The 26,246-nt window shown below is 39.6% G+C and overlaps 1 protein-coding gene across 2 annotated transcripts in view; it reads left to right on the top strand.

Moving 5' to 3' along the window:
• Positions 1-25,005, top strand: part of ARHGAP18 (Rho GTPase activating protein 18) — an 84,337-nt gene extending 59,332 nt beyond the window's left edge. For both annotated transcript variants that reach the window (XM_077813031.1, XM_077813030.1), the window contains 8 exons: positions 1,365-1,442; positions 3,698-3,857; positions 5,804-5,886; positions 7,550-7,756; positions 8,666-8,812; positions 16,654-16,778; positions 18,077-18,138; positions 22,475-25,005. In XM_077813031.1, coding sequence (XP_077669157.1) covers positions 1,365-1,442; positions 3,698-3,857; positions 5,804-5,886; positions 7,550-7,756; positions 8,666-8,812; positions 16,654-16,778; positions 18,077-18,138; positions 22,475-22,566 — 954 coding nt within the window. In that variant the 3' untranslated portion in view covers positions 22,567-25,005. The remainder of the gene's footprint in view (positions 1-1,364; positions 1,443-3,697; positions 3,858-5,803; positions 5,887-7,549; positions 7,757-8,665; positions 8,813-16,653; positions 16,779-18,076; positions 18,139-22,474) is intronic.
• The last annotated feature ends 1,241 nt before the right edge of the window (positions 25,006-26,246 follow it).

The following is a 26,246-nucleotide window of genomic DNA, read 5'->3' as shown; positions in this document are numbered from 1 at the left end:
GAAACAAACCAATTCAACAGGAAGATTTTTTTAAAATAGGCATCAATTTTGTAAAAATTGTAAAAAGCCCACTGAAAGGCTTCTGACTCCTAGCCATCACCTCCCCTGAGTGGAATCCTGCATCTCACTCCCCTCTGACCGCAGATATAAGGCTGCACCGCTCCCTGACCTATACTGTGATACCCCAGCAAGCCAGACTGCCTAACAGGCCAGCACCTCCACTTTGTTTTCTCTCCAAGAGCTATGCCCAGTGTATTGCCCGTAGTTACAAGTTAAGTTAAGGCTGCACAGCTCCTTCTAAGCAACCACATTTATTCTTATGGTGAGAGCGTTACAGAGAAAACATTAAAACAATAAAACATGCTGGAAAGCTTACCAGAGGTCACCCCAACTCCAACCTTAAACACCCACAACTAGGTTTCCTCCATGGTTATGACTTCATCCATCTTACATCCAGAACCAGAACAGAGGCTGGGCAGATGAACCATTTCTTTATACAGCTCAGGCCTTGGGTCCTGGCCTTCTGTAACAGGTAATAGGTAGACAGTGACCTTCTCCTCAGGCATAGCTTCAACAGGCTGGGTTTTTGCATAATAGGAGTTGGAGAATTTGCATTAACCTCTCCCTAGGGATTTCCCAGGAAATCCACTTCATATTTATTGTCCAAAAAGTCCATACTTGTCAGACACATTTTCAGTATTGTCTTCTGAACTCTTAGGTATCACATCTATCACATCTCCCTCCTAGAGAGGTTACATGTAATCCCAGCCCAAAATAATACATAAACTTAACACAAGAAGGTCTTCCAAGAATCTTGCAGGAAATTGCCATATCAGTCACATACATGATATATAGTATAAATCTTTTACAGTGATTGTTCTAGTTCATCTAAGCCATGCATAGGATTAGCAATTCATTTGAGTCTGTTATGAGTCCATCAGTATTAGTAAACCTGAAGCCTTTTCAGTGATTGCAAGCTCTTAGATCTTCCTTGGTAAAGTGGTAAATGACAGTGTACATGGAAGTTAATAGAGTCTTTCGTACTACAGTAAATAGTTTTTATTAGTGCAGATTTTTAGTGTGATAAGCAATTGGTGGTTTACTTTTGAAATCTGAATAATTCCCTATCTCTGTAGAAAGTGTTGACTTTACATTTTCCCTTTTAAAAAAATGCTTAATAGTGTACATGAAAAATAAAGGAGCAGTATCAGGTGTTCCTTGTAGGACACATATAATTATATCCATGATAATCCACTTTGCAATCATTTGTATTCAAAAACAGATTTCACTGTTCTATATTTATCTCCCAGTAACGTTTTAATTCGCACATTGGCTTCATGCAGCTTGGTTCTGTTTATTGACAGCTGATTTCTCAGATAGAAGAGGCAAGATTGGATACAGAAGGACTTCTTCGAATACCAGGAGTAGCAGCAAGAGTAAAGGTAAAATATTGCATGGACTCAAAACCCTGAAAGTCTAGACTCATTTGCTGTTTTTACTTTTGTCTTGTTAACACTTTTATAATGGCAAGATTGGCAATGAAATCTTAATAAAACTACATACAAACCGATTTGATTTAAACTAGCCAAGGAGATGGTATTTTGATCCAGATTACATTTGGGGAAGAGGTCAGGAGGTCAGGTTTGAGGCTGAATCAAAGCTAAGGTTCAGATTCTGCTGTGCCAAAATCTCATGAATTGTTCTCACAAGATTTCCAACCTCTTTGTCTGCACCTGAACCAGGTGAGCCCCCTGAGCCAGATGACTAGTGGGCTGCTATGTAGGCTGTATGCCACTGGATGATAATATTCCCTGGCCTAATTAGGTCATTTTAAGGGCGAGATTCAACTTGTAGAATAGCACTACACAGCCAAATTGCATAGAGAATCTCTCCCATTATCTCTACAAATAGCATTACTATCTGCTCAGGTCACTATTCACAGTCTCTGTTCACATTACAGAGTGACTACCAACTACACACAAACCATAACTCAGTATTTGCTTTAATGCAGAAAACCAAATACATGGTATGATTTACACCAAGATGCGGCCTGTTATAAGAATGGTCTAAAGAAACCTTAAATTCTAAACAGAAAGAACATTTAAATGGATTCAGCTGCCTCAAGATATCTGCCAGCCTCTGTCATGTAGAACTTTGTCCAACAGCTGCTTCATTAGAAACAACTGAAGGAAAAGAATATTATGGAAACTGGCTTTGTTGATTTACCAGTAACTAAGATGCTGCATGACTTTGCTTAATGCTTAGTTTCCACTTTCCAACAGTTTCACATTTTGGGGGTGATTTTGTTTGTTTTTTATTTTGTTTAATCCGGGGAGTGTTTCCAGATAAGAGATCATTCACTAAGTAACTGCAAAAATAATGAGGATCAAACATGTGGAAGAATTTCTCCTTTGAATGAACCTATTGCTTTTGTAAAACAATGAGCATGATCAATGTTTTACCACAAACAGTAGAGAATTTAACAGAAAATAGTACTCTGTGGTTTCTTTGAAATTTTATTATCCTCTAGAAATCAATAGAGAATTATAGAATAGTTTTAGAATTCTATCGGCTGGTACAGAAAATCTCCAGTAAGGAAATAATGGTGTGGGTTGGTGCTTCCTTTTAAATTCTATAGCAATTTTCCTTTAGGGTGGACAGTTTAAATTTCATCTGTTATGCAGCACATTTGCCTGTCTGCTAAAACGCAATCTTTTTATATACATGTATAGTCCCTCCCCCAGGGTGTGGCTGAAGTGCTTCCCTTTTCCTGGTGCTTGTTATCACCCACATCTGGAATGGCTTCTCCTCTCTCCTGGATTGGTCGGGTCCTGGATTCTTTTTCTTGGTGCCCAGGTGCCTCCAGGTCTCCTAAGCCATCCAGTAGTCCAAGAAATTAATGGAGTGAAATCTGAAGCAGGAGGCACAAATCTGGAACAGCAGCTCTGTGATATGCTCCCACTCCTTCTGATCCCCCCGAAGACTCTCCGGTATGGTTGTCAAAGGGTCGTGATGACTAAAGCAGCCTTCCCACTTAGAACCACGCAGTTATATCTGCATAAGACAATGCTGAAGCAGTCAGTGTTACTAGATGCTGCTTACTCTCCATGCTGTAGAACCCAATCCCCAGCTCAAAACAAGGGCAGGTTTAAGCTCCAAAACTAGTGAAAACTCCCATGGGAGCCGTTCAGTCGGGACTTGAACATCTGTGCACATGCCTCATGATTGGTTGGAGATTCTCCACAGATGTCAGGCCATCCACAGGTTTGGATATTTCCTTGTGCTGCAAGAGGAAGAGGGGGGCCAACTTTGCCTCAGCAGAAGGTATCGGTAGGAGACTCTTTGAGTCTCAACTTGCATAATTATCTGGCTCTTATCAGGCTCTTTCCTGAACAAAGTATTATATGACCTGAGGAAGGACTGCAGGATTTGGCCCTATGGGTATGCCAGTGCCCTGGGAACAGCTATGTTGTCTGGTGCCTATTAGCATTTGGTTTTAGCTGCACACTTCTAATACTTCTGGTCCAGAGTTTATCTTTTTATAGCAAAGTAGCAATAGCAGGTGGTGCTTGAATGATAATTTCAGATGTCTTTTTTTCAAAGGGTGGAAAGGATGCCATAGGGGAAATGCACAAATCTTCCACCAGCATGAATAAAACTCCGCATTGAAGGTACTTTCTGTTCTGCTATCTTTCAGAGTCTTTGCCAAGAACTGGAAGCAAAGTTTTATGAAGGGACTTTCAACTGGGAAAGTGTAAAGCAACATGATGCAGCAAGTCTTTTAAAACTCTTCATCCGAGAACTGCCTCAGCCACTGCTCACTGTGGAATATCTCAAAGCTTTCCAGCATGTGCAGAGTAAGCAGCGTCCCTTCTGGGTCTCAGATTTACAGAGGCGACACCACAAACAGCAGCGTCTTAAACACAGAGAAGGGAGTTATCTCAACAAATACACCTTTGCTGTGAAACCGTTTTCACGAACAATATGTGAGCCTGAACAATACATTAAATAGTAACAGGATTAATTCTGTCTAGAAAAGATTGGCTGTTGCTGATTGGCTGGTGTTCAAATGAGACATTTTTCGCAGAACATTCATTTATTAGCACACATGGGAAAGAAAACACTCAGATTTATATAATAGTATTTGGGAAACACTAGGTGAATTATAAGGCATTATCTGCTAGCTTGAGCTAGAATTCGAGTTTTGCCCCAAAACTGACTCCCGTCCATGCACAGAATTCTCTAGCTTTAGTTAAGTGGTGCTTTATGCTAGAGCTAGCTGGCTTGTCCAGGAGATGTGGGTTGATGCTCAAGTGCTGCTGACACCTGAGCTAGGAATGCAGTGGGGATGCAGTAGCTCGAATAGCAGCTTGCCATCTGCTGAGCCAATAACTCGGTGTAGCACAAGTGTTGTTTTTCAGTGTGGTTGCTCGTCACTGGAACTAGGCTAGCTTGATTGGGGTAACTCAAGCTCTCTGTTTCAATGAAACAAGCCCTAAAAAACTACAGTTAAGGTAGTAGCAGTTTATAAATGATAATTCTCTTTAAATAAGCAACAGGGAGGAAGTTACAGTTCAGCAGGAAATCAACCAGAAGATAAAATATGCTGCTTCTGCTAATATTTGGAGGATAGTTGGTATCTATTTGCCAGAAAAAAAATCAGAGCTGTTGATTGCCATCAGTTCCCCAATAATCGGCCAGTTACTGTGAGAATCTACTCTAATGTAGCCTATTGACTAATAAAGCAGCAATCTGGGCAAGAACACACATCAGTTGCTTTAAAAAGAGAGTGTGTGATACTGATTTTGCAATTCCTTAGAAGTCCAGCAGGCGTGGGGAGCCCCTCTTTTATTAAATCCTCCAGCCAATGCAGGAGGGATTCTGACAGGTTTCAGATGAATCCATTTCCTGTTGTCCAGGACCAGAAGAACTGGTCACTTTTGGAGGAAGCCATTAAGAGGATCCCAAAGGGTCGAGAGAGCAAGAGAGAGAGACACACACACATGATATCTTTTCACATGTCACAGGAAAGTGGCCCAGATTGCAGAGCACACATGACACAAAAATCATGAGGGGGTAAGGATAAGGGTTTAAGCTACCTTTGTGCACCCCTTATTCTGCAGACAGTGAGCTATAGGCCAGTTCCTAGTTGAAACTTAGAGTTGCCCCTGGGATGCTTTAACTTGTGTGGGCTGCCACTACCCCTTGGGGGGCTGTTCCAACAACCAGGAATTGCTGGGAACTAAGAAAGCTCATGCTCAAATAAATTGGTTAGTCTCTAAGGTGCCACAAGTCCTCCTTTTCTTTTTAAGAAGGCACTGTCCATGTCCTTGTTCCACTAGCCATGCTGGCAGCCAGGAGAGGGTCATATAGGAGCTCTATGATGGCTCTACCACATCCAAGGAATCCTCACATGATTAGATTAGGTCCACAACATATAAGTCTGTTTTATGCCAAGGATGATGGTGCAAAATAGACTAGAGGATCATTTGTTTGCGTAACTATTTATTTTAAATTTGCCTGTCTGTTCTGCAGGTTCATGTACAATAAAATAAGCACAATTGTTACAGAATAGGAACATCATCATGACAGTTATCAACACCATCGCAATACTGCTATTATCACTACTGTTGTCATTGCTGGGTCACTGCTGCAACTGCTGTTGCTCGTCAACATTACGTAGAAAATCTATGAACAGGATAAACTTGACATTTTACAAGAAAATTTAACTTAAAATCATGCTTTTTTTGGAGGAAAAAAATAAAACTTTTAAAGAAGTGAGATGTATATGCTTCCTTGGCAGATCTTCCAACTAAGAAGCATCAACTGCAAGCATTGAATCTTCTGGTACTACTCCTACCTGAAGCAAACAGAGACACTTTGAAGGTTAGATTGGTTATTCACTTTTTAAAAACAAAGTATGCATTAGAAAAGTGAGCTTATTTTTTATGTATCTATTGTGAAAAGTTCAAGTACCTTTTAACATTTTAACTAACTGGTTGTTACTTTTTTCATATTTGCGGTAACTTAAGACAGAGAATAAAATTTTCAGAAGTGTGTAAGTGACTCAGAAATCTAAGTTTCATTTTCACAAGTGACTTGAGCACTTAGGAGTCCAAGGTTATGTCTACACTGCCGTCCCAGACGTGATTGCAGCTTGGGTGAACATACCTGCGCTAGCTTTACCCTAGCAAGCAAGGCCAAGAATCGCAGTGTAGATGCTGTGGTGCAGGCTTCAGCAATGCAAGTAGGTAGCCACTGCCCTTGGTTGGCTTGTAGACGTCACACTGAAGTTCATCTGCATCTACACAACTATTTTTGGTCACGCTAACGTGGGTATGTCTATCTGAGGTGTAATCGCACCTCAGATTGCAGTGAAGGCATACCTTTCGTCTCACTGAAATTCTGCGGGACTTAGAGTCCTAAAGTGCCCGAGTCACTTTTGAAAATTAGACTTGGGCTCTTAAATCAATTAGGTGTTACAATCTAAATACCTTTAAAAATCTGGGCCTTAAGTACTTCTGAAAATTTTACCAGAGATTCTAATAATAATAATTTTGTAATGAACCACCTCTCCTTCAAACTTCCTAATCACAATCCCAATTCAGTACCTTTTCTGCAGCAGCTGTTGCTGGTTTACATGGCAAAAACTATTTTAGAATATCATGGAGATAAAAAGGAAATAAACTCACTTGAATGTGATGGGTGGGGTTGTTTGACTATATCCCAATTTTTTATCTGTACTGTTTATGTTCCCCTTCTGTGAATTAGGATTTCCCCTGGATACCAACTGCCCCCATTGCTCTAAACCTTCCAGATCATTTTGCTGTTTGGTTCTGTTTTCCTCTGCAAAGCTTTGGTTTTGGTGACTGTTGAGATTGCACCAGACAAAGAAAAATTTTAGAAGAGCTGTATATGGTGCAGAGTTGCTTGGATAGGTGTTTTTTTTCAGTCTAGTTTGACAAAAACACCACTGGAAATGCACAGAGGCTGGGCTAGAAATAGCTGAAAGTGTCATTGCTTAGAGACTGACAGGTGCTTTGTCCCTGAGACAGAAGCAGTTCCACTGACTACCTGTGGTTCACAGAGCACTGCTCTACTCCTCTGTGGTCTGCATGACTGGAGTAAATAAAGATGGGTTTCAGCACAGCTTCGGGTCCCAGAGCCCGGGCACCAGACTGAGCCCAAATGTCTACACTGCAGTTAAACAGCCCCCTCGCCCGAGCCCCATGAACCTAAGTCAGCTGGCACGGGCCAGCGGCCTGTGTCTAATTGCAGTGTAGACATACCCTTAGATCCCTTTGAAAATTTTACCCCAAAGCTAAGGTAGAATGAAGAATGATTTACTTCTTCACACTCTCAGCTCTAAGTCAGGGTTTGACCTCATCAGTAAATACATCTGCACTTTCCATCGTTTGCTTTTTTTTTTATAAACTTTTTTTTTAACAAGAACATAAAAAGCCTTTTCAAAGAATACATAACATGAAGCTTCACTCCATATGATTTTTTCACGTGCAGAACTTGCCTTCAAGTGCTTCTTTCGTTTCAGATACTGCTTGAATTCCTCCAAAGGGTAATTGATCATCGAGATAAAAATAAAATGACACTAAATAATGTTGCAATGGTGATGGCCCCAAACCTCTTCACGTTTCATGGGTTAAGCTCAAAGACTATTGAACAAAGCGAGTTTGTTATGGCTGCTGGAACAGCAAACGTCATGCGTTTTATGATTAAGTACCAAAAACTTCTTTGGACAGTAAGTTTGTTCTTTAAAAAAATATGCATTTTTACAAAATCACAATCAAATCATCATTGCTTTCAAAGAACAAGGAGGCATCTGAACCTCTACCAGTGATGCAGGGGTGAGATTGACATGCTGGAGGGCGGGGGAGGGGAAGGGAGAGGCAGCAAAGGGCACAGCTGGGCCCTAACTGATGGGTAATTCTCAGTGAAGTTACACCAATGGTAAAACCATTGTAGATGAGAGCAAAATTAGATTTTTTCAGTCTTACTATTAATGTGAGATATAGACTATATATCTATGTAGAATACCTGATCTCAAAGATAAGTCTTCTGGGATGCCTGTGTATAGTCTATAACAATGACCTATCTCATGAGTAGTTTTCTCTTTTCAACCTCAAGATCTTTGTCTCCTGTTTTGAAATTTATTTCTGTATAGGGCGTGTCATTGTCCTTTGAGAAAATTAGTTGTGTCATGACAGTCCCCATGAAAGACCTACAAGCAGGATGTAGCTCATCCCTGTGAAATTTGGGGCTTTGTTTTCCACTAGCTACCTTAAACAATCTCCAGTCTCCTCCAACTATCTCACACTTACAGAATTATTATGGAGCAAAATCTGTAATACAGATTCCTTGTTTAATATTTTTTGATTCAGGGAAGTAGAAACACTATGTGAGGGCCCAGTTCTGCCACTCATACTCATGTTGAGACCTTACTCCTTAAATAGCCCCACTAATTTCAACTCTAGCAGATCCCAAATGTGGGGTCAAGGCCTTAGATTGTTTATGAGTGTTTGTTACTGGAAATAAATATTAGCTTTTGCAAGTCCCATCTGACAGCATGTCTCTTAGAAAGTTTTGGTAGGTGTGTAGTATTTCAAGGAAGTTATATGTGTGTTAATAATTAAGATGTATATTCTTTCAGATTCCTAAATTTATTGTCAACCAAGTGAGAAAACAAAACACTGCATGTCAGAAGAAGGAGAAAAAGGACAAAGCTATGAAGAAACTGCTGAAAAAGATGGCTTATGACAAGGAAAAACATGAAAAGCAAGACAAGAGCCCCAATGATGTAAGAAATAGGCTCTTGTCAAATCATAGTTATTGGGCCAAATTCTCCTTTTACTTAGAATGAAGTGAATTGATTTACCTAGATGTAACTGAGAGGTGACTTTCAATTCTTGGGAGTCCAACTAGACACACCTTAAAGGGACCTGCTTTTCAGAAAGTGCTAGGCACCCATCCTGTGAAAATCAGGTGTTTTTTCAGTTTGGATACTCAAAAAAACAAGCACACAAAATCACTGGACACTTCTGAAAAGCTCATCCTGAAGTATTGTCTTCTTCTTTGTGTTTATATATCCTAATAACATTTAACATGTGTTCATAATTATCTTTTAGCGAATAGTACAAACACTCAATTGAAGACTGTTAAACTTCCCAAAGTATATATTATGATTGTTGCTGAATATGCACAGAATTGATTGCATTTCCAGGTAGAATATATCTTTTCTGCTGCTCTTTGAATTTTCTGGGTACATTGTCGTGGTTCCAGCACAATGTTAATTGATGGTGAACCATAGAGGAGTGCAGTGGAAGGCCACCACCAAAAGCATAAAGTCTATGCACCACATTCTTCTTTATAATAATTTCTTTATATGAAGCTACACTCAGCAACTCTGTGTACTGCATATTATTCAGTTCTTGACACTACCAGGTCAGATGGTAGTCATGTTGGAATGTGATCACAACTGACTTACAGCCAATAACAAGAGCAGTGAAAAACCTGTCAGGCACTGTAATACTGTATCTGGGTGGGGAAAGGAAAGGGATTTTTTAAATCTAGTAGACTTAAAACTTTAAAACAGGGATGAAGACAAATTGTCAAGTTGTTAGGTAACTGAATATAAAGTAGAACCTGTAGAAGAAAACAACTCTTATAAAACTACTGTCATAGAATCATAGATTAGGTTTGGAAGAGACCTCAGGAGGTCATCTAATCCAACCTCCTGCTCAAAGCAGGACCAACCCCAACTAAATCATCCCAACCAGGGCTTTGTCAAGCTGGGCCTTAAAATCCTCTAAGGATGGAGATTCCACCACCTCCCTAGGTAACCCATTCCAGTTCTTCACCACTCTCCTAGTGAAATAGAGTTTCCTAATATCCAACCTAGACCTCCCCCAATGCTCTTTGTTCTGTCATCTGCCATCACTGAGAACAGCCGAGCTCCACCGTCTTGGGAACCCCCCTTCAGGTAGTTGAAGGCTGCTATCAAATCCGCCACTCTCTCTTCTCTTCTGCAGACTAAACAAGCGCAGTTCCCTTAGTCTCTCCTCTTATGTCATGTACCCCAACCCCCTGATCATTTTCGTTGCCCTGCGCTGAACTCTCTCCAATTTGTCCACATCCTTTCTATAGTGGGGGCCCCAAAACTGGATGCAATACTCCAGATGTGGCTTCACCAGTGCCGAATAGAGGGGAATAATCACTTCCCTTGATCTGCTGGCAATGCTCCTACTAATGCAGCCTAATATGCATTAGCCCTCATGGCAACAAGGGCACACTGCTGGCTCATATCCAGCCTCTCGTCCACTGTAATCCCCAGGTCCTTTTCTGCAGAACTGCTTCTTAGCCAGTCGGTCCCCAGCCTGTAGCAGTTCATGGATTCTTTTGTCCTAAGTGCAGGACTCTGCACTTGTCCTTGTTGAGCCATCAGATTTCTTTTGGCTCAATCCTCCAATTTGTCTAGGTCACTCTGGACCCTATCCCTGCCCTCCAGTGTATTTAATTCTCCCCCCAGCTTAGTGTCATCTGTGAACTTGCTGAGGGTGCAATCCATCCCATCATCCAGATAATTAATAAAGATGTGGAACAAAACCAGCCCCAGGACTGACCCCTGGGGCACTCCGCTTGATTCCGGCTGCCAACTAGACATCAAGCCATTGATCACTGCCTGTTGAGCCCGACAATCTAGCCAGCTTTCTATCCATCTTATAGTCCATTCATCCAATCCATACTTTTTTAACTTGCTGGTAAGAATACTGTGGGAGATGGTATCAAAAGCTTTGCTAAAGTCAAGATATATCATATCCACTGCTTTCCCCATATCCACAGAGCCAGTTATCTCATCATAGAAGGCAATCAGGTTGGTCTGCCCTTGGTGAATGACTTGCCCTTGGTGAATCCATGTTGACTGTTCCTGATCACCTTCCTCTCCTCCAAATGCTTCAAAATGGTTTCCCTGGGGACATGCTCCATGATTTTTCCAGGGACTGAGGTGAAGCTGACCGGTCTGTAGTTCCCTGGTTCTCCTTCTTCCCTTTTTTAAAGATGGGCACTATATTTTCCTTTTTCCAATCGTCCAGGACCACTCCTGATCACCACGAGTTTTCAAAGATAATGGCCAATGGCTCTGCAATCACATCAGCCAATTCCCTCAGCACTCTCGGATGCATTAGATCTGGACCCATGGACTTGTGCATGTCCAGCTTTTCTAAATAGTCCTTAACCTGTTCTTTCACCACTGAAGGCTGCTCACCTCCTCCCCATACTGGGTTGCCCACGACAGCAGTGTGGGAGCTGACCTTGTCTGTGAAGACCGAGGCAAAAAAAGCATTGAGTACTTCAGCTTTTTCCACATCATCTGTTACTAGGTTGCCTCCCCCATTCATTAAGGGTCTCACACTTTCCCTGATGTTTTTCTTGTTGCTAACATACCTGTAAAAACCTTTTTTGTTATCCTTCACATTTCTTGCTAGCTGCAACTCCAGTTGTGTTTTGGTCTTCCTGATTACACCCCTGCATGCTCGAGCAATATTTTTATACTCCTCCCTACTCATCTGTCCAAGTTTCCACTCCCTTAATATTCCATCCCATTGTATTCCCAGATACAGAGTACAATTTGGCTTCATATTCATTACAGCACCATCTTCATTAAGCAACCAATTTTTGTCAGTCCCAGAAGTGATTGCTAAGGATAGATTTCAATGTAACAGCCACTCAGCATAAACACATTATGATTTTAAATTGCATGTGGTTTTTGGAGAATTTTTTTCCTGTTGGTCTGTAAAAATTGGATTTGCTAATTGGATTGTCAATCTTCATGTGGGGTGTTTACTCAAACACACCTGTTGCATCATTATTTCCAATTAGTTAAATATAACTTACTTTTTAGTTTATTTACCAGTAAAATCTACTTTATTAAATTTAATGCATCTGAAAGAGATTCTCTGAAGGCAAGAGGTATTTTAAACACACAACCAAGTAACACCAAATATGTGATTCCCTTGTATCATAATGAATAAAAATTGGGCTTGGATGACTATGAACAGATCATCTTCTTTAGCAGAGGTCATATTCCAGATTTCAGTGAGCTAGAGACATCTTGTGGAAGGCTGTAAAACTGCACTGGCCTGAATTGTCTGATTTCCTATTTCATTTGTAGCTGTGGGCAAGCTTTGATACATAAGGACTACAGTTTTCTAATGTAAGCAAGTTTATCAAGGCCATTAGGCCAAAAATTAGATATGTCAACTGTTTGATTTATGCCACATGTGTATGTTGCAACATCCCTCTGATCTTCCTGTCTGTTTTGTTCTTTTGTCTTGGGTAACAGGATTTCTGAAATGTATTAGTTTTCTCGCAGCACACTGTAGCATAGGATTCATGTGTATACCAGTTCCCTATTTTCTCACAGGAATAGAACAGGCAGGCAAACTGGAGAGAGGCTGAAAAGAATTACACATAAAAATCCATGATCTTGTACAAAATCACAACCCTGGGGGTTTGTTGCAAGGTGATGTAATGGAGAAGTATATACTTTTCCAGGAAAACAACCCCTAATTTGTGTAATTTAGAGATTTTTTAAGGCCAGGAAAAGTTGAAGTACACATGTGACATTTAAAGGTAGGTGAAATAACTTGCCAGTTAAACTTAGATGTCCACTTCTTCACAGAATTAAAAAACTGATGGTGTATTTGCAAGTCAGCCATAATTTAGGAAGTAGAAATATATCAGTAACTAGTTATATTGGGATATTAAAGTCCTCTCCATACAGTCACCCCAAGAATACCTATCTGAAGAATGGTCATTGTGCGACATTCTTTGCAAAAGTGTTACCTCTAGAGATGGTTGCTCTGGGATCAGTGTTGTAGCACTAACAAATCAGCATTTCAAAGTCCTGTATAGAATGGCTCAGAAGTGGCATTTGGGGGGCATAGTATTTGACTGCATTTCTGCCATTAGGCAAAAGCTTAGTCTTGATCCTGCAAACAAGTGGATCAGTGCAGACCCTTGTATACAATGAACTCCATTCAGGTAAAAGACTCTGTAACATTGCATCTGTATTACAAGATGGGGGCTAGGATTTTCAACATTTCTTACCCATATTCAGAGGGCTGATGCAGGATTTGAAACATCTCTGACCAGAACACAATTTCAAAACAGACTGATTCCTCAGACAGTACTCAACCTTCCTTCCAAATACACACGCAAACAGTGTATCTGTTTCCATCTATCTATCTTTTAAAATGGAGATAGCCAAACATTAACATGTAATTCCTTCACACTGATCATTTAAAATGGGAAGATTAATGGCATATAGATTCTTTGAAAACAGTTCAGTACAATTAGGATGTTGGCACCTCAAGGAATGTTGCCATCATCTGCTGCAATACAGAAACTGCAGCAGAATATAGTGAAGTAGTTAAACCAAACAATATTTTTAGATCTTTTTTATTTTTAACTGATGTAATTTGGTGGCACTGAGCATTTACAGTCAAAAACATCTGTCTCTCACCCCCTGCCCCTCCCAGGCCATTTAAGAATTAGGACTGAGGTTTCATGTAACGGATCATAACCCAGCTGTAAATATGCTTGTATTATTTCAAGCATCGGCTTTAAGTCTGAAAAGGCTCTATATAGGGTTACTGAAAAATCTAATTTCAGTTTATTTCATAAATCCTTTTTACCTGTAGAAGGCATTCCATAATATTTGATGCAGGGAAGCACAGTATTCATATTTGGGTATCTTATATTATTCAGACTTGTGATTGTAATGTATAGCTCCTGATTGCAAGAAGGCATTTCATGTAGTGATACGTCTGGACTTGTTCTTTAGAATACTGAAATAACTGAGATAACTGTAGAATATTGAGATTTCAGGATTCTCAGGAGCACATCTTTAATTGTCCATCTGTTTCCTTGTTTGCAGCATTAGACTTCCAAATAAATGGGGCTAATGTCTACACAATTTACATACCAGGCAGTCCCACAGAAGTCAGTGTGTGGGTTATAAGTTAACCCTATAATTTTAAAATTACCTTAATATGTGCAGGATAGTTTCTAAATGGCAGTAGTGGCTTTTTTATCTAAGTGGCTTTTTTATCTATGGCCTGCATGTGGTGGATTATCTTCACCTTTCTGCAGAGCATATGCCCTATGCACCATTTAAGTTCCACTCTCAGAATAGGGGCTAAGTAGGACTTAAGTGTTAGACAGGCTTTGCTTTAATGACTACTTCTTATAAGCTCCTGAGGGTTATTTGCTTTCCAAAACATCCATATTTACAGCTGTGTGGGCCAGATCCATGGCTCTGGTTAAGTCTCCTTACTGTTATGGTGCAAGGACCAAGCTGGACTTGAAATCTGCTTTAGTCAGACAACTGGGGGCTTCCTCGAGGTAGGAAAACCCTTAGGTGGCATAACCAGTTTTATGTCACCCACTATCCCATCCCTCTTGGCATACGGGCCATTACAGGGCAGAGAGGGATCATGTCACAGGCAGGACAGAGCAGTCCTTGGCTGCATAATGGTCCAAGGTAACTTAGCTGTATGCAGTGTTGTTGTAGCGGTGTCAATCCTAGGATATTAGAGACAAGGTGAGTGAGGTAGTAGATTTTATTGTACCAACTTCTGTCTCTCTCACCGATAGAAGTTGGTCCAATAAAAGATGTTGCCTCTCCCACCGTGTCACTCAAGGTAACTTGTAGCGGCCAGTTTATCCCATGATGAACCTCAGAGATGGGGAAAGAGAAAGATATCTTAAAGCCACTTTTGCCTTCCCTCTTTTCTATCAGCTGCATTGAACATGGGCTAGGTGCAGCTGAGGATCGCTCTCTCTACAGGTAGGGTATCCTGAATGTAGGTGTGGTTGAACATGAACTCCTCCAAGAAATTTAGGAGTTGAAGATGATGATAGGTGCATTTTCCTTAGCTATGAAACTAGTTTTCCATTTGACCTATGACCTTGATGTCACAATATTGTGGAAATTCTTAACACACTTGTTCCCACTCACACAATCAAGCCAAACAGTTTTCACACACATCCATCATATGCCCGATGAGCAAACAAATTAATCACTATGTAATCCAACTGAATACGAAAATGAAGGCTGATTTAAATTTACTGTGCAGAACACAATGAAAGGCTATTCAGGATAATAGCCTTTCCACCCTCAGAAGATTGCTCCCTTGTTGACAATGAATATGTTCATAACAGTTTTGAAGACAGGCAAGAGCTATTTAAGCAAGAGCTAGTTAACTTTGTGTATACAGTTTGACAGATACTTATAGTCATGATCACTGCTAGTAGTCTCTTGCAAACTCTTGATCCACCAGTTGTAAATTCTTTAGACATGACTAGGTGTTAAATCCAGCAGTTCAATTCTGAGAGTTGTAACATACATGAAAAGACTGTGAAAGTAGCTGGGGTACAGCTTAAGCTGTGATTGTTCTTAGTCCATTGGTTTAAGATCAGACTTATTTTATCACTGCAGAGCTCAGCACTGTGGTGCAATTAATAGTCTGATGACATTGTACTCAGTAACCTATGGGTCTGATTCTGATCTTATTTATACTGGTTCTACACCACTCTAACTCTACTGATTTCAATGGAGTTGCTCCAGATTCACATCTGTGTACATGAATATTTCTAGGCTTAATTCTATAACCTCTGTACCTCTGATATTATTCACTGATAATGAATAACAAACATTCAGCTTTACAATCACAGTGTTTAGAAAAAAAAGAGAATTACCTCTCAGAACTCCTCATACTTCTTTGCAGTAACCCTGACACAAACTTCTTTTAACATCAAAACAAGGACATTTGGAGCCAGGCAAATGGTAGTTTATGTGTACAGAAAAATTATCTAAATTCTCTAAGAACAGAAATTAGGACTGACTATATAAATAAATTATGTCTTCTTTTAATGCCAAATGTCAGTATTGTATATTGCATAGAAAAAGCAATCATTTTTCTGCACTGATATAAATTTGATATTCATCACCATGGGATTTATGGATTGAAATAAAATATATCCATTATGTAGTCAAAAGTGCATGCTGACTAGCTGAACAAAGTCTTGAGAACAAGAAAGGGAGGTTAAAAGCTGCACAAATGATTTGTGAGTGTCTATATATGAAAGGGAAAAGATTTTGTAAAAAAAATAAATTGAACAAATTATACAGATCTGTGAATACATTTGTAAAATCTTTTGTGAAATTCAGGTTAAAGGAAACTGGAAATTTTTGCCTGGCACTAGCGCATACAACGTCTCCTTTCTGAATCTGGTTCATGTATTACTATATCAAACACACAAGCTTCATAACATGCTGAAATTGTCTCTTAATATAGCAATAATCGTTACTGTTATCATTCATAACATCTATGGAAAATAATTAAACATTACTGTTCTTTTGTTATAAAGTTCTCTATTGGCATTAAAAAGAGATTTGAGGGTCTGATGTAATTTAGTAAATTACAACGTAGTTAACATTTTTCTGCAATGATGTAGACAGTAGTTAAGCATACTTACAGAGCATTGTACTAAATTACTTATTCCATGCAGTATTTGGAGAAACTCATCAAAGCCAGCTGCTAGCAGCTTTGTTCCAATTTCATTATTGCTTTGCAGGCTGATGTTCCTCAGGGAGTGATACGGGTGCAAGCGCCTCATCTTTCGAAAGTTTCCATGGCAATACAGCTGACGGAAGAACTAAAAGCCAGTGATATAGTAGCCAGGTTTCTCAGCCAGAAGAGGTACAAATCCCTTTTTGTTTTACTAACATTTCAGAATAAGTGACTTTTAGTATTTCGTATCACAAAAAAAGTTTTAAAATAGTTTGACAAAAGAGCAGATATGGTTAGCAATTAAAGTGAGTTCAGTGACCAGTGAATTTAGCCTGTTCAAATAAATGTTTGATGAACTAATGATTTGGATTGTTCCAAGAAGCACTTCTAATGCTCCTTACAGCCTAAATCCTTACATATTGAGGCCTTCAGGAATATGCCAAAGTGTAGTATGTTGGTAGAGAATTAATTGCTGTTTTGTCAGCTGGGTTAGGAATGGCATCCATGGAACACAGTAAGTTTTTATATCTTCCTGTGGAGAATTTAGCGGGGAACTCTAAGAAAAGAAGTCTAAGAGAAAAAGGAATGGGGAAAGAGAAGATAAACCCTTCAGGAAAAAACATTAATTCATATCTATATATACATAGATTTATGAGAGAGAGATACACACAGATGTAAATCAATATCTATATTTGGGCCTAATCCAAATTCCACTGAAGTCATTGGAAACTTAAATGGACTTTAACATCATTAACTTAGGTGGACTTTGGATCCTACTGTGTGTGTGTGTGAGTGCGAGGGAGGTAATGCAAAGTAACTTTTCAGTTTCTACATCATTTATCTAGTTATTAATGATGATGCAGTAGCATTCCATTCTTCTTAAGATTAAGAATTTATTCTTATCTAAATTCCTTTTTTTAAAGGAGCTTATGATTTTGGCAAAACATTCTTTTCAGCTGCAAGTTGGCACACCTCATCGCAATCAGATGAGGATTTTACTGGTTTTGGAAAAAATTATGTTTGCCCCCCATTTAGTTACAGAAAAATAAGAAGGAAAATAAGAGCATGATTATGCCTTCCCCTACACATTCAGAGATATGAAATGTATGATGGGAGAATTCGTTTTTGCAGCAACAGTAAAAAAAAAAAAAAAAAATTCAGAGCAGAGCCCAAGAGCACAAAGTCAGGCTGCCACCAACTGTCAATAAAAAGATTAATCTTTTCTAAAAGTCTCAGTTCCTTAAAGTCTGATTTATTTTTCTTCTTTATAATTTACTATGCAGAATTACTCTTGTTTGCATTATCATACTGGTGTGATAGTCTTTTTCCTTTGTGTGTGTGTAGAGATGGGTAAAATAGAAATGTATAGATAATTTCTATGCATTGTCAGTTTCCTTAACTACCATCACATTTCCCAGGCACATTTAAGTGGTTTGATTGCAAGCTATTTGGTGGGATAGCTAATCATTTTGTTTTGTTCCTAACAGTGGAGTTGTCCAAGCTCTCAAGAAAGAAGAGGTATTTTTATATGAAATTGGAGGAAATATTGGTAAGGATGTTTTCTCAACAGATTCCCTTGCTGAAATGAGATTGCTTGGGCCTAACTTTGCCCTCAGTTACATCCACATGATCCCTATTGACTTCGCTGTGGGTGCATGTACGTGTGAATGAGGCAAAAGTTTGGCTGATGAAGTTTAGAATTAATTATGGGCTTGATTCATTCATTCCATGGGTTCACCAGTAGCTGCATGTTCATCCAGAGCCACCTGGTACAGCTTAAAAGATGGGCAGTGTTGGAAGGAGAGGGAGTAGGGGCCAGAATATTCACATCCAGAGGGTTCGTTTATTCAACACAGGCACCCTCTGCTGGCTTGGGTTCTATGGAACCCTGTCTAGGCTCCCACATGCAAGAATGTCTGGGGAAAGATCTTTTGTGCCCCAGGGTTGCATGAGCAAGGGTGCACATTGTATCACAGTCCTCGTTCACAGATGAATCAAGCCCCAAGTGGATAGTAAGAGGCAGGTCAAAAGCATGTAATAATCTATATCATGGATATCTGCTAAGTTGGCATTCCTGTTAGTATTTATTGTGATGATTTGCATTTCTAAAATGTCCATCATCATTATATGAATGTTTTTACCCACAAGTTTATATACAAGGCATGTCCCCACCAGAAACTCTCCATCCATTCTTCCTTTTTCATAACTTCCTACTTGAAGGGCCCGACTCTCAGTGCCCACCCCCGTCCCCTGCCACATGTCACATATATTAGTATTACAGACACGAAGAAGTGAAGTCTGTAACTCACCCTAAAGATGGCCTCTGTCCAAGCCACAGTAGAAGCAGATTCCACCGTTTTATGCCACCTAAAGAGAACGTTCTGTCCCAGCCGCTACAAGTTATACCCTGGACAGAAGAGTCGTTACTGACAGCAGCTTCCGTGCCAGTGTGAGGTGAGAGTGGTGGTCACTGAAGGAAGGAGCTCACCTCATTCAGGGCTTCGTAGATGAGGGCCAGAACCTGGAATTGGACCCAGAGCAGCACAGGCAACTAGTGCAAAGTTGGTCCGTCCTGTTCAGCAGTTAGGCCACTGAACACCTGACAAACTGTAATACCTGGGCAGCCTTCCTAGTATTTACCAGGTGCGCCTTATAATGGCAGTCCAGTCTGAAGGTGACGATAGCATGGCTCTCTTCTGGCAGGAAAGCTTACCATCGATTCCTGCCCAGTCATAGAGGAGGAAAAGTGATTTTGAACATGGTTGCTATCTGGGTGTCTAGCAACAGACAAGAGTCCAAAAGCTTTGAGTGTGGAGAAGGGATGAGATCATGGTCACAGACTTTTGCATTTCTCTGAAGTGCTGTCTCCTGCCAACTGGCATCACTTCTGTTTTGCCTGGGATGAGCCTGAATCAGCTGCTTTTTATCCATGTCCCTAGTTTACTCCGATAAGGCGTCAGGGAGACTTTAGTGAGAAGGAAGGACAGAGCTGGTGTCATCAACATATAGGTGGCACCATAGCCCATAGCATCTTATAATCTCCCCTATAAGGAGAGAGATATTGTCATAGCTTCTCCTAATGATTTATTTTTAAAAATGAGAAATATTTAAGCACACTGAACAGTAAAACGGCCCTTATCTTCATGCTTACTGTTTGAGCTTCCCTTACAACCTCCACTCCTGTGTTCCACATCAAACACAGGGGAAGTCACTGTCAATAGGAAAGATTCCCTGGCCTTCCCGTGATGCAAGTTTCCCAGCTCTGAATAACAGGCTATTAAAACAAGACAGTGGCTTAGTATAATTAATGCCAGAACACCATTATGAATGTACTAGAATTTTTCTTTAATGAACGAAAAGGTGTTTCTTTCTAAAGTCTACACTGAGAATCACTCTCTAACCACAAATTTTTAATGGGCTGAGCGAATTAAAAAATCATTCATGAACTAGACAACATGAACTAGATTTACTTTGTTTTTTCTATTAACTGTGGCCTGTTAAGTTTACCAAAATTTATAACTTTAAGCAAAAATTTAATACTTTTGTACTCTCTGCAGATGCTAACCTATTTTTTCTCTACCATGTTACTGCTTTAAAAATAGCTTAAACATTTACACCAAAACCAAAATCATTACAATATCAGCTTTTATTTACAATATGTTATAGACATGCTTCAGTTTTTCTAATACAGCATTGTAAGGGCAACTAGTCACAAAGGTTTTTATTCTGTGCGTAATGCCTGATTAAAAAATAATATTCATTTATATCAAATGACTGCACAGGTTCTCCATGTCTCTCTGCACAGATTCTCTGTATCTGTTAAGTAAGAATGTCTTCGCAGTTCCATAAGGCTGTTTTTAGGAGAGGAGCATTTGTTTATTTCACAGCAATATTAATATCATAGAAAAAGGCTTATAATTGACTTCAGTGGAACTGAGACCTATTTATTACTACGTCAGGTATATTGTGGTAGTATATAATGTATGTACATAAATAACACTGGGTTGATTTGCATGTATGTATGTAATGAAAGTATATAATCTGAGTATGCATATTTTGTAATACTGGGAAGCTCTGTGGGAGTGGGGCTGTGTGTGTGTGTGTGTGTGTGTGTGTGTGTGAGAGAGAAATGTTTACTGCTAATTTATATCTGGTTGCTTATTAGAAACTGGTTTATTGAATAGTCCCTCTACTTGAAATGTAGTTACTCTATGTGCTTGTTAAAGTGAAGATGTGGCAAGCTGGAGATTTTCTGCAAGCTTGTTATGGCATTTGGTGGAATGCTGGAAGCCTCCTGAGTAATCCTCCTCTTTGCTAATAAACCTTTTTGATAATTGCATTTTATCACTCCCTATGTTTCCTACTTCTAATTACTGTAGCAGTTACTGTGGGGCTGGTGAAGAGAAGCTTCCTGACTTTAAGCTGCTGGGCAGGCAGACAGGCTGACTCTCTTTTCATTTGTTGTGTCCGGGCTCTTCTGCTCTTGGCTGTCATTTTCTTCATGACACAGCAAACTCATGCAGAGATTGCACAAAAGAGGAAAGAACCAACAGCTCACTATAAAATGCAGCAACATGACCAATATATTTAATTATTGATTGTCGCTGCTGAGTCTTTCCTCCTTCATGTATATTCTGTGCAGGGCTGGTAGCATCAGCAGGTTGCCTGACGCTATCCATTATAAGACCCTGTTTTCAGTTGCTTATAGCTTTGCCAAACTTTAAAAGTTCGGGCTGAAATGTTCCATGCTGTGTGTCTGCCACAGGCTGATTTTTTTTTGGGGGGTGGGGGGAGGACGCGGGCAGGAGGCAAAGAGAGGGAGGAGAAATTTCATCCTAAATGGATAGGCTATTTCTGAGAACAACGTTACAGAAAACTGCCTACGTTAACCTTTTCTTTGAGAAGCTCTTGTGCCTTCATGTTTGAAGTGGGGATTTGAAGTTTGGCAGGAGGGCAGCCTTTGTGTCAGGTACGCAGTGGTGGAATTAATGACTGTATCATAATGCGTGTGCACGGGGGGCTGAATTAAAGTTGCTCATGCAACCTTAATTCTGGCATTTCCTAACTTTTGAATGCTTGACTTTGCAACCTTAATAATATTCTTTCAGCGTAGTTTGCATATATAATACATGTATATATAGCAGATGATTCCTTGAAGAACTTGGGAACATAGAAGACTACAACTCAAACAAGGCGACATATTCATGGTTCTACCTTTACTAATATTGACTTGCTGCCTTTCTAATCATTGCAGTACTCTTATGTTCATTTATGCTTAAATTATTATTTTCGTAACAGCTACTAGACATTAGACTAGGATAAAATATCAGCAGAAGTTAAACTGCTTTTCTCTCCATGATTTGACCTATCACAACACAGCTGTGCACACTGGATACGAAGGAACTGTTAACAAGATCAAGACTGGTAAGAGCTGGGAGTGGGAAGGTGCACAGCTTTCTTGGTCAAAAGCCCCACCTCTTGAACTCCCCTCCAAAGGAATTGAAAATGACCATAAATATAACAGCCTTCAGATCTAAATGGAAAACGCAGCCTTTTGACTTATCCCCAATAGCATCAAATCCTCAGGTGGCATAAATCAGCATAGATCCACTGACGTCAATGGAATACCTCAATTTACATCATCCGAAGGATCTGACCTAATTATGGACAAGATAATTAAAGAATCCCACTAAGTACAGCCCCCATGAGTCAGGGGGAAAAATAAGAGAGTAATTCTTGATGTCACTTTTCCTCTGCTTTGTTAGATACCATGGTGATGGGCACAGTATAAAAATCTAAATAGACTGGAATAGTTCTATGAATGTTGAAAGTAAATTCCCTTTTTTTAGGTGTACTAAATCTAATCACACATCTCTTTTTGTCAGGAGAACGCTGCCTTGATGATGATACCTACATGAAGGACCTGTACCAACTCAACCCAAATGCTGAGTGGGTTATAAAGTGCAAGCATAGTTAAACTCATAACAAATTACAAAAGAAAAATCTGTGGACTGGACTTCGTAATACTGTGTATTCTAAAAGGACAGGATGTTGTTTTATCATTCAAATGCATTGTACTATTAAAGGAATATTGTCAAGCTTATTAAATCACTTACAAGTGGTTTCCACTAAGTTGGCAACATTTACCACTGTCACCATGCAGCAATATCTGAGATATTAGCTTTCCCCGCTATGCATATTTAGACTAAGCAGTGATTGCATGGTAACTGAAGTTAAATGTTGACTTTTCAGTGACAACCATTGTATCTTGATAATGGTTCCATCTGGCAGGTCTTATGTTCACATCTATAATCTTTTTGTGCGAGGGAGATCTATATTGTCTTTCTTTATATATGTGTTTTTCATAGCGCCTAGCATGGTGGGGAACCCAACCCTGACCGGGGCTTCTGAGTGCTACAGTAATATAGATATTAAATAAAAAGAATGATTCCAGAGACATAAAGTTTCCTCAGTCACTGTGAGATTCAAAGTAGAAAAACTGTAATGTAATATATCCTGTCTCCGTCTTAATAAGTGTGCCCCAATTTTTTCCTTCCGGGGTACATTTTGATGAAAATTGGGAGCTAGTGACTTTTTTTGTGAAAACTTCTATTTCTGCCCAGCATTCCTGCTAGACAAACTAAGTTGCACACTCTTTTATATTATTGATCTAGTGGTTTGCTTGTATTCTAGATGGTAAAGAATTTTTAAATGGGACCACATGTCAAGGTGAGTCCATTTGAAAGCCTACAATCCTAAATAGTGTCCTTTGTAATGTTGGAATATTAGCATCCAGTGTGAAGGCACTGAGCTGTTTTAGTGGTGCCATACAGGGACATTGTGAACACTGCTTTGGATTTTCTTAGACCATCTGACAGATTTCAAAACATTTTGCGAACTGCCAAAAACTGCCAAATTACTTACAAATTGCAGAACACAAACATTCAGGATAAATAAAACAACTGTGGCAAGTAACTGGTCTGAAATTCACATTTAGCAAACTACCAAACCCCTCCTCCCCCCTTAGAGCATGTCTTCACTACAGAGTTAACCCAGGCTCTTATTTGGTGTTGCCGCTAAACTGGCTCCTGACCACATACAAAACCCTCTTACCCAACTATAGTGGTGCTTTATACCTGGGCTAGCTGGCCTATCCTGGGGTATAAGCTAAAGCCCAAGTTCTGCTTTCACTTGGGCTGGTAACCTGCCCACTTGGTAATGAGGATGAAGGGTAAACCACTTGAGAGCTGATAGTCCTTCAGTGCTGTCCCACAATTTTCCCCATGTCCCCAGAAGGACAAACAAGTCCCAAAAGTCACCGGGTGAAGAAACATGGGATATGCCCTTTAGTGTCACACACACGTGAGTGCAGCCCCAGTGGAGACCCAGTAACTTGAGTGTGGCTTTGCAGTGTGGCTACTCACCTGAGCTAGGTCAATGCTGGTGCCACTCAGTTGATCTAACTCTGAAGCGAAAACACACCCTCTGCACCAAATTTTCCCTTTGGACACACATTGATTTCATTGAGTTCAAAGGGAGTCTTGTGTACATATCCAGGGGAAGAATCAGGCCTTTTGGACCTGATCAAACCCAATGACGTCAAAGGGAATCTTTTCAACGAGCTTTGGATCAGGCTCTCACACTGTATTATTCACAAGTGAACTTAAAATTACACGGTTGGAACTGTTGCATCTGCAACATAGATATGCAATAGTGTATAACTGTAAAGGTTATAGAATGTGTTCTTTATAGAAAGAGTTTTGTGCACATCTGCTGGTTAGTTATTCCATTTAGGTGAGACACACAACATATGAACAATTTATGTTTGTGTGCTTTTGGTATTCTTTTGTTTTTATTTTTAATCAAAACAGCAGAGAATATTGCAATGGGGCAGGAAGAATTGTTCCCAGGGATTCTATAACACAAGTCATCTTGTGGATAGAACAAAGACTATACTGTAAATACAAGGAAGGGAGTAAGAAACAAAAAAATGCTTGAGCAAATATTTATGAGTCTAGAATGTAATAAATATAAGGCAATTTAGATGTGTAATACAGCAAACTGTGTGTTCATAATACTTTAGCTATAGTTCTTTAAAAAACAGCTTACATGTTACTGGAACTCTAGATGTTATTTTAATCAGGAACAAAGTACTGATGAGAAGAATAGCTGTAAAATTTCACCCTGGTGGCTACGATAATTTAAATAACTTTGTTGCAGGTTTAGTGCCATTACCTTTTTTTTTAATTTAAAAATAATTTTTATAATCAAATGTTTTTTTCTTAATTCTCTTATTTTAATTATTATGCTATAGAAATGTACACAAAAGCAATGCTGACTAGTTGTTGAATAAACTTTTTGTTTTGAATGCCTCACTTCATAATCCGTACGGGTAGTCTATAGCTTTATGTATAAAAGAGATGTTTCAGATGAAAACTGGTTTACTTGGTATTTTTTCTTCTTATGAACACACTTAGTGTTTTACTGTATTCCATATTTCCTTATGTGTTACTTTTATGTGCCCTGTAATAGGCCACACAGCCTTGGAGGTTTGAATGCCCAATTGGATAACAGCCAAAGAAGGGACCTCAGTTTAAACAGGAAGATTATTTATTTATTGGGGTGCTCCATCTTAGTACTATACTGCAGTCTTGGTGTGGGTTTTGACCCACCAAACTACAATATATACTTACAGTGTATATGTAACGAAGCAGGCACCTCCAGCATTTCCTCTAAATACAATTCAAGACTTAACTGTAAAATGTAGCCAGGGCATAAGTGAAGACCAAAGAGCATGGGGGTGAGCTGATAAAATCCCTTTGTAATGAAAAGACTGTATTGGCATGATTGGTCAGCCAAAGTAATTTGGTAGTTGCCCTTCACTTGACTGAATCTGGCGATATACTGCAGTGCATCACCCAGATGAAAGGTTACTTCATCTAACCCTAGCATAAAATAGGTGACATGAATGAGACTTCCAGAATGCAATCGTCTTCCAGAATAATCGCTTCATGAAAGCACCACAGTGGGGGAGCAAGAGAACTGACCTACTTTTAGAAGATTTCCCACACCAGAAGATATGAAGTTCATACTTGGCACTTGTAGCATTTATTTGCTGTAAACTCAACGGGTGGGAAAGGGGGAGAGGATGTTTGTTTCATGTTAGAAATGGGTCCAAACTGGAACTCCAAATCCAAACACCTCCACACTCTGTGGAGTTTTGAAATATGGATCTGAATTTTGCAGGTTGAGCTCATCTCTGCTTTAAATCCATTGATGATGGAGAAATTTCATTTAGCCTGTTCAACCAAAGCTCATTCTGGTGCTTCCTAATTTAACCACACTCAAATAGTTTTTGAACAACAATAAGAGATCTGGATATAATTTCCTTAACATTCACACCATTAGTGCAGAGCTAATTGAATTGGTGTCAGGAGTAGATTATAGACTAAAGCCTGGTGAAATTCATCAGGGCCTCCTACTTCGAGGGTCCTCTTTGCCCCAAAGTTCTATTCCAGGAACCTTCTGAATTGTTTTATCCAGCTATTTACCCCCTTCCCACAGATACACCACAACCTTTACGTTAAAAGTTTCAGAGTAGCAGCCGTGTTAGTCTGTATTCGCAAAAAGAAAAGGAGTACTTGTGGCACCTTAGAG

The sequence above is a fragment of the Eretmochelys imbricata genome, chromosome 3 (genome assembly GCF_965152235.1).
Source record: "Eretmochelys imbricata isolate rEreImb1 chromosome 3, rEreImb1.hap1, whole genome shotgun sequence".
NCBI classification, from domain to species: Eukaryota; Metazoa; Chordata; order Testudines; family Cheloniidae; genus Eretmochelys; species Eretmochelys imbricata.
The sequence above is the reverse complement of the archived record's forward strand: the minus strand, read 5'-3'. Positions and strand labels throughout refer to the sequence as shown.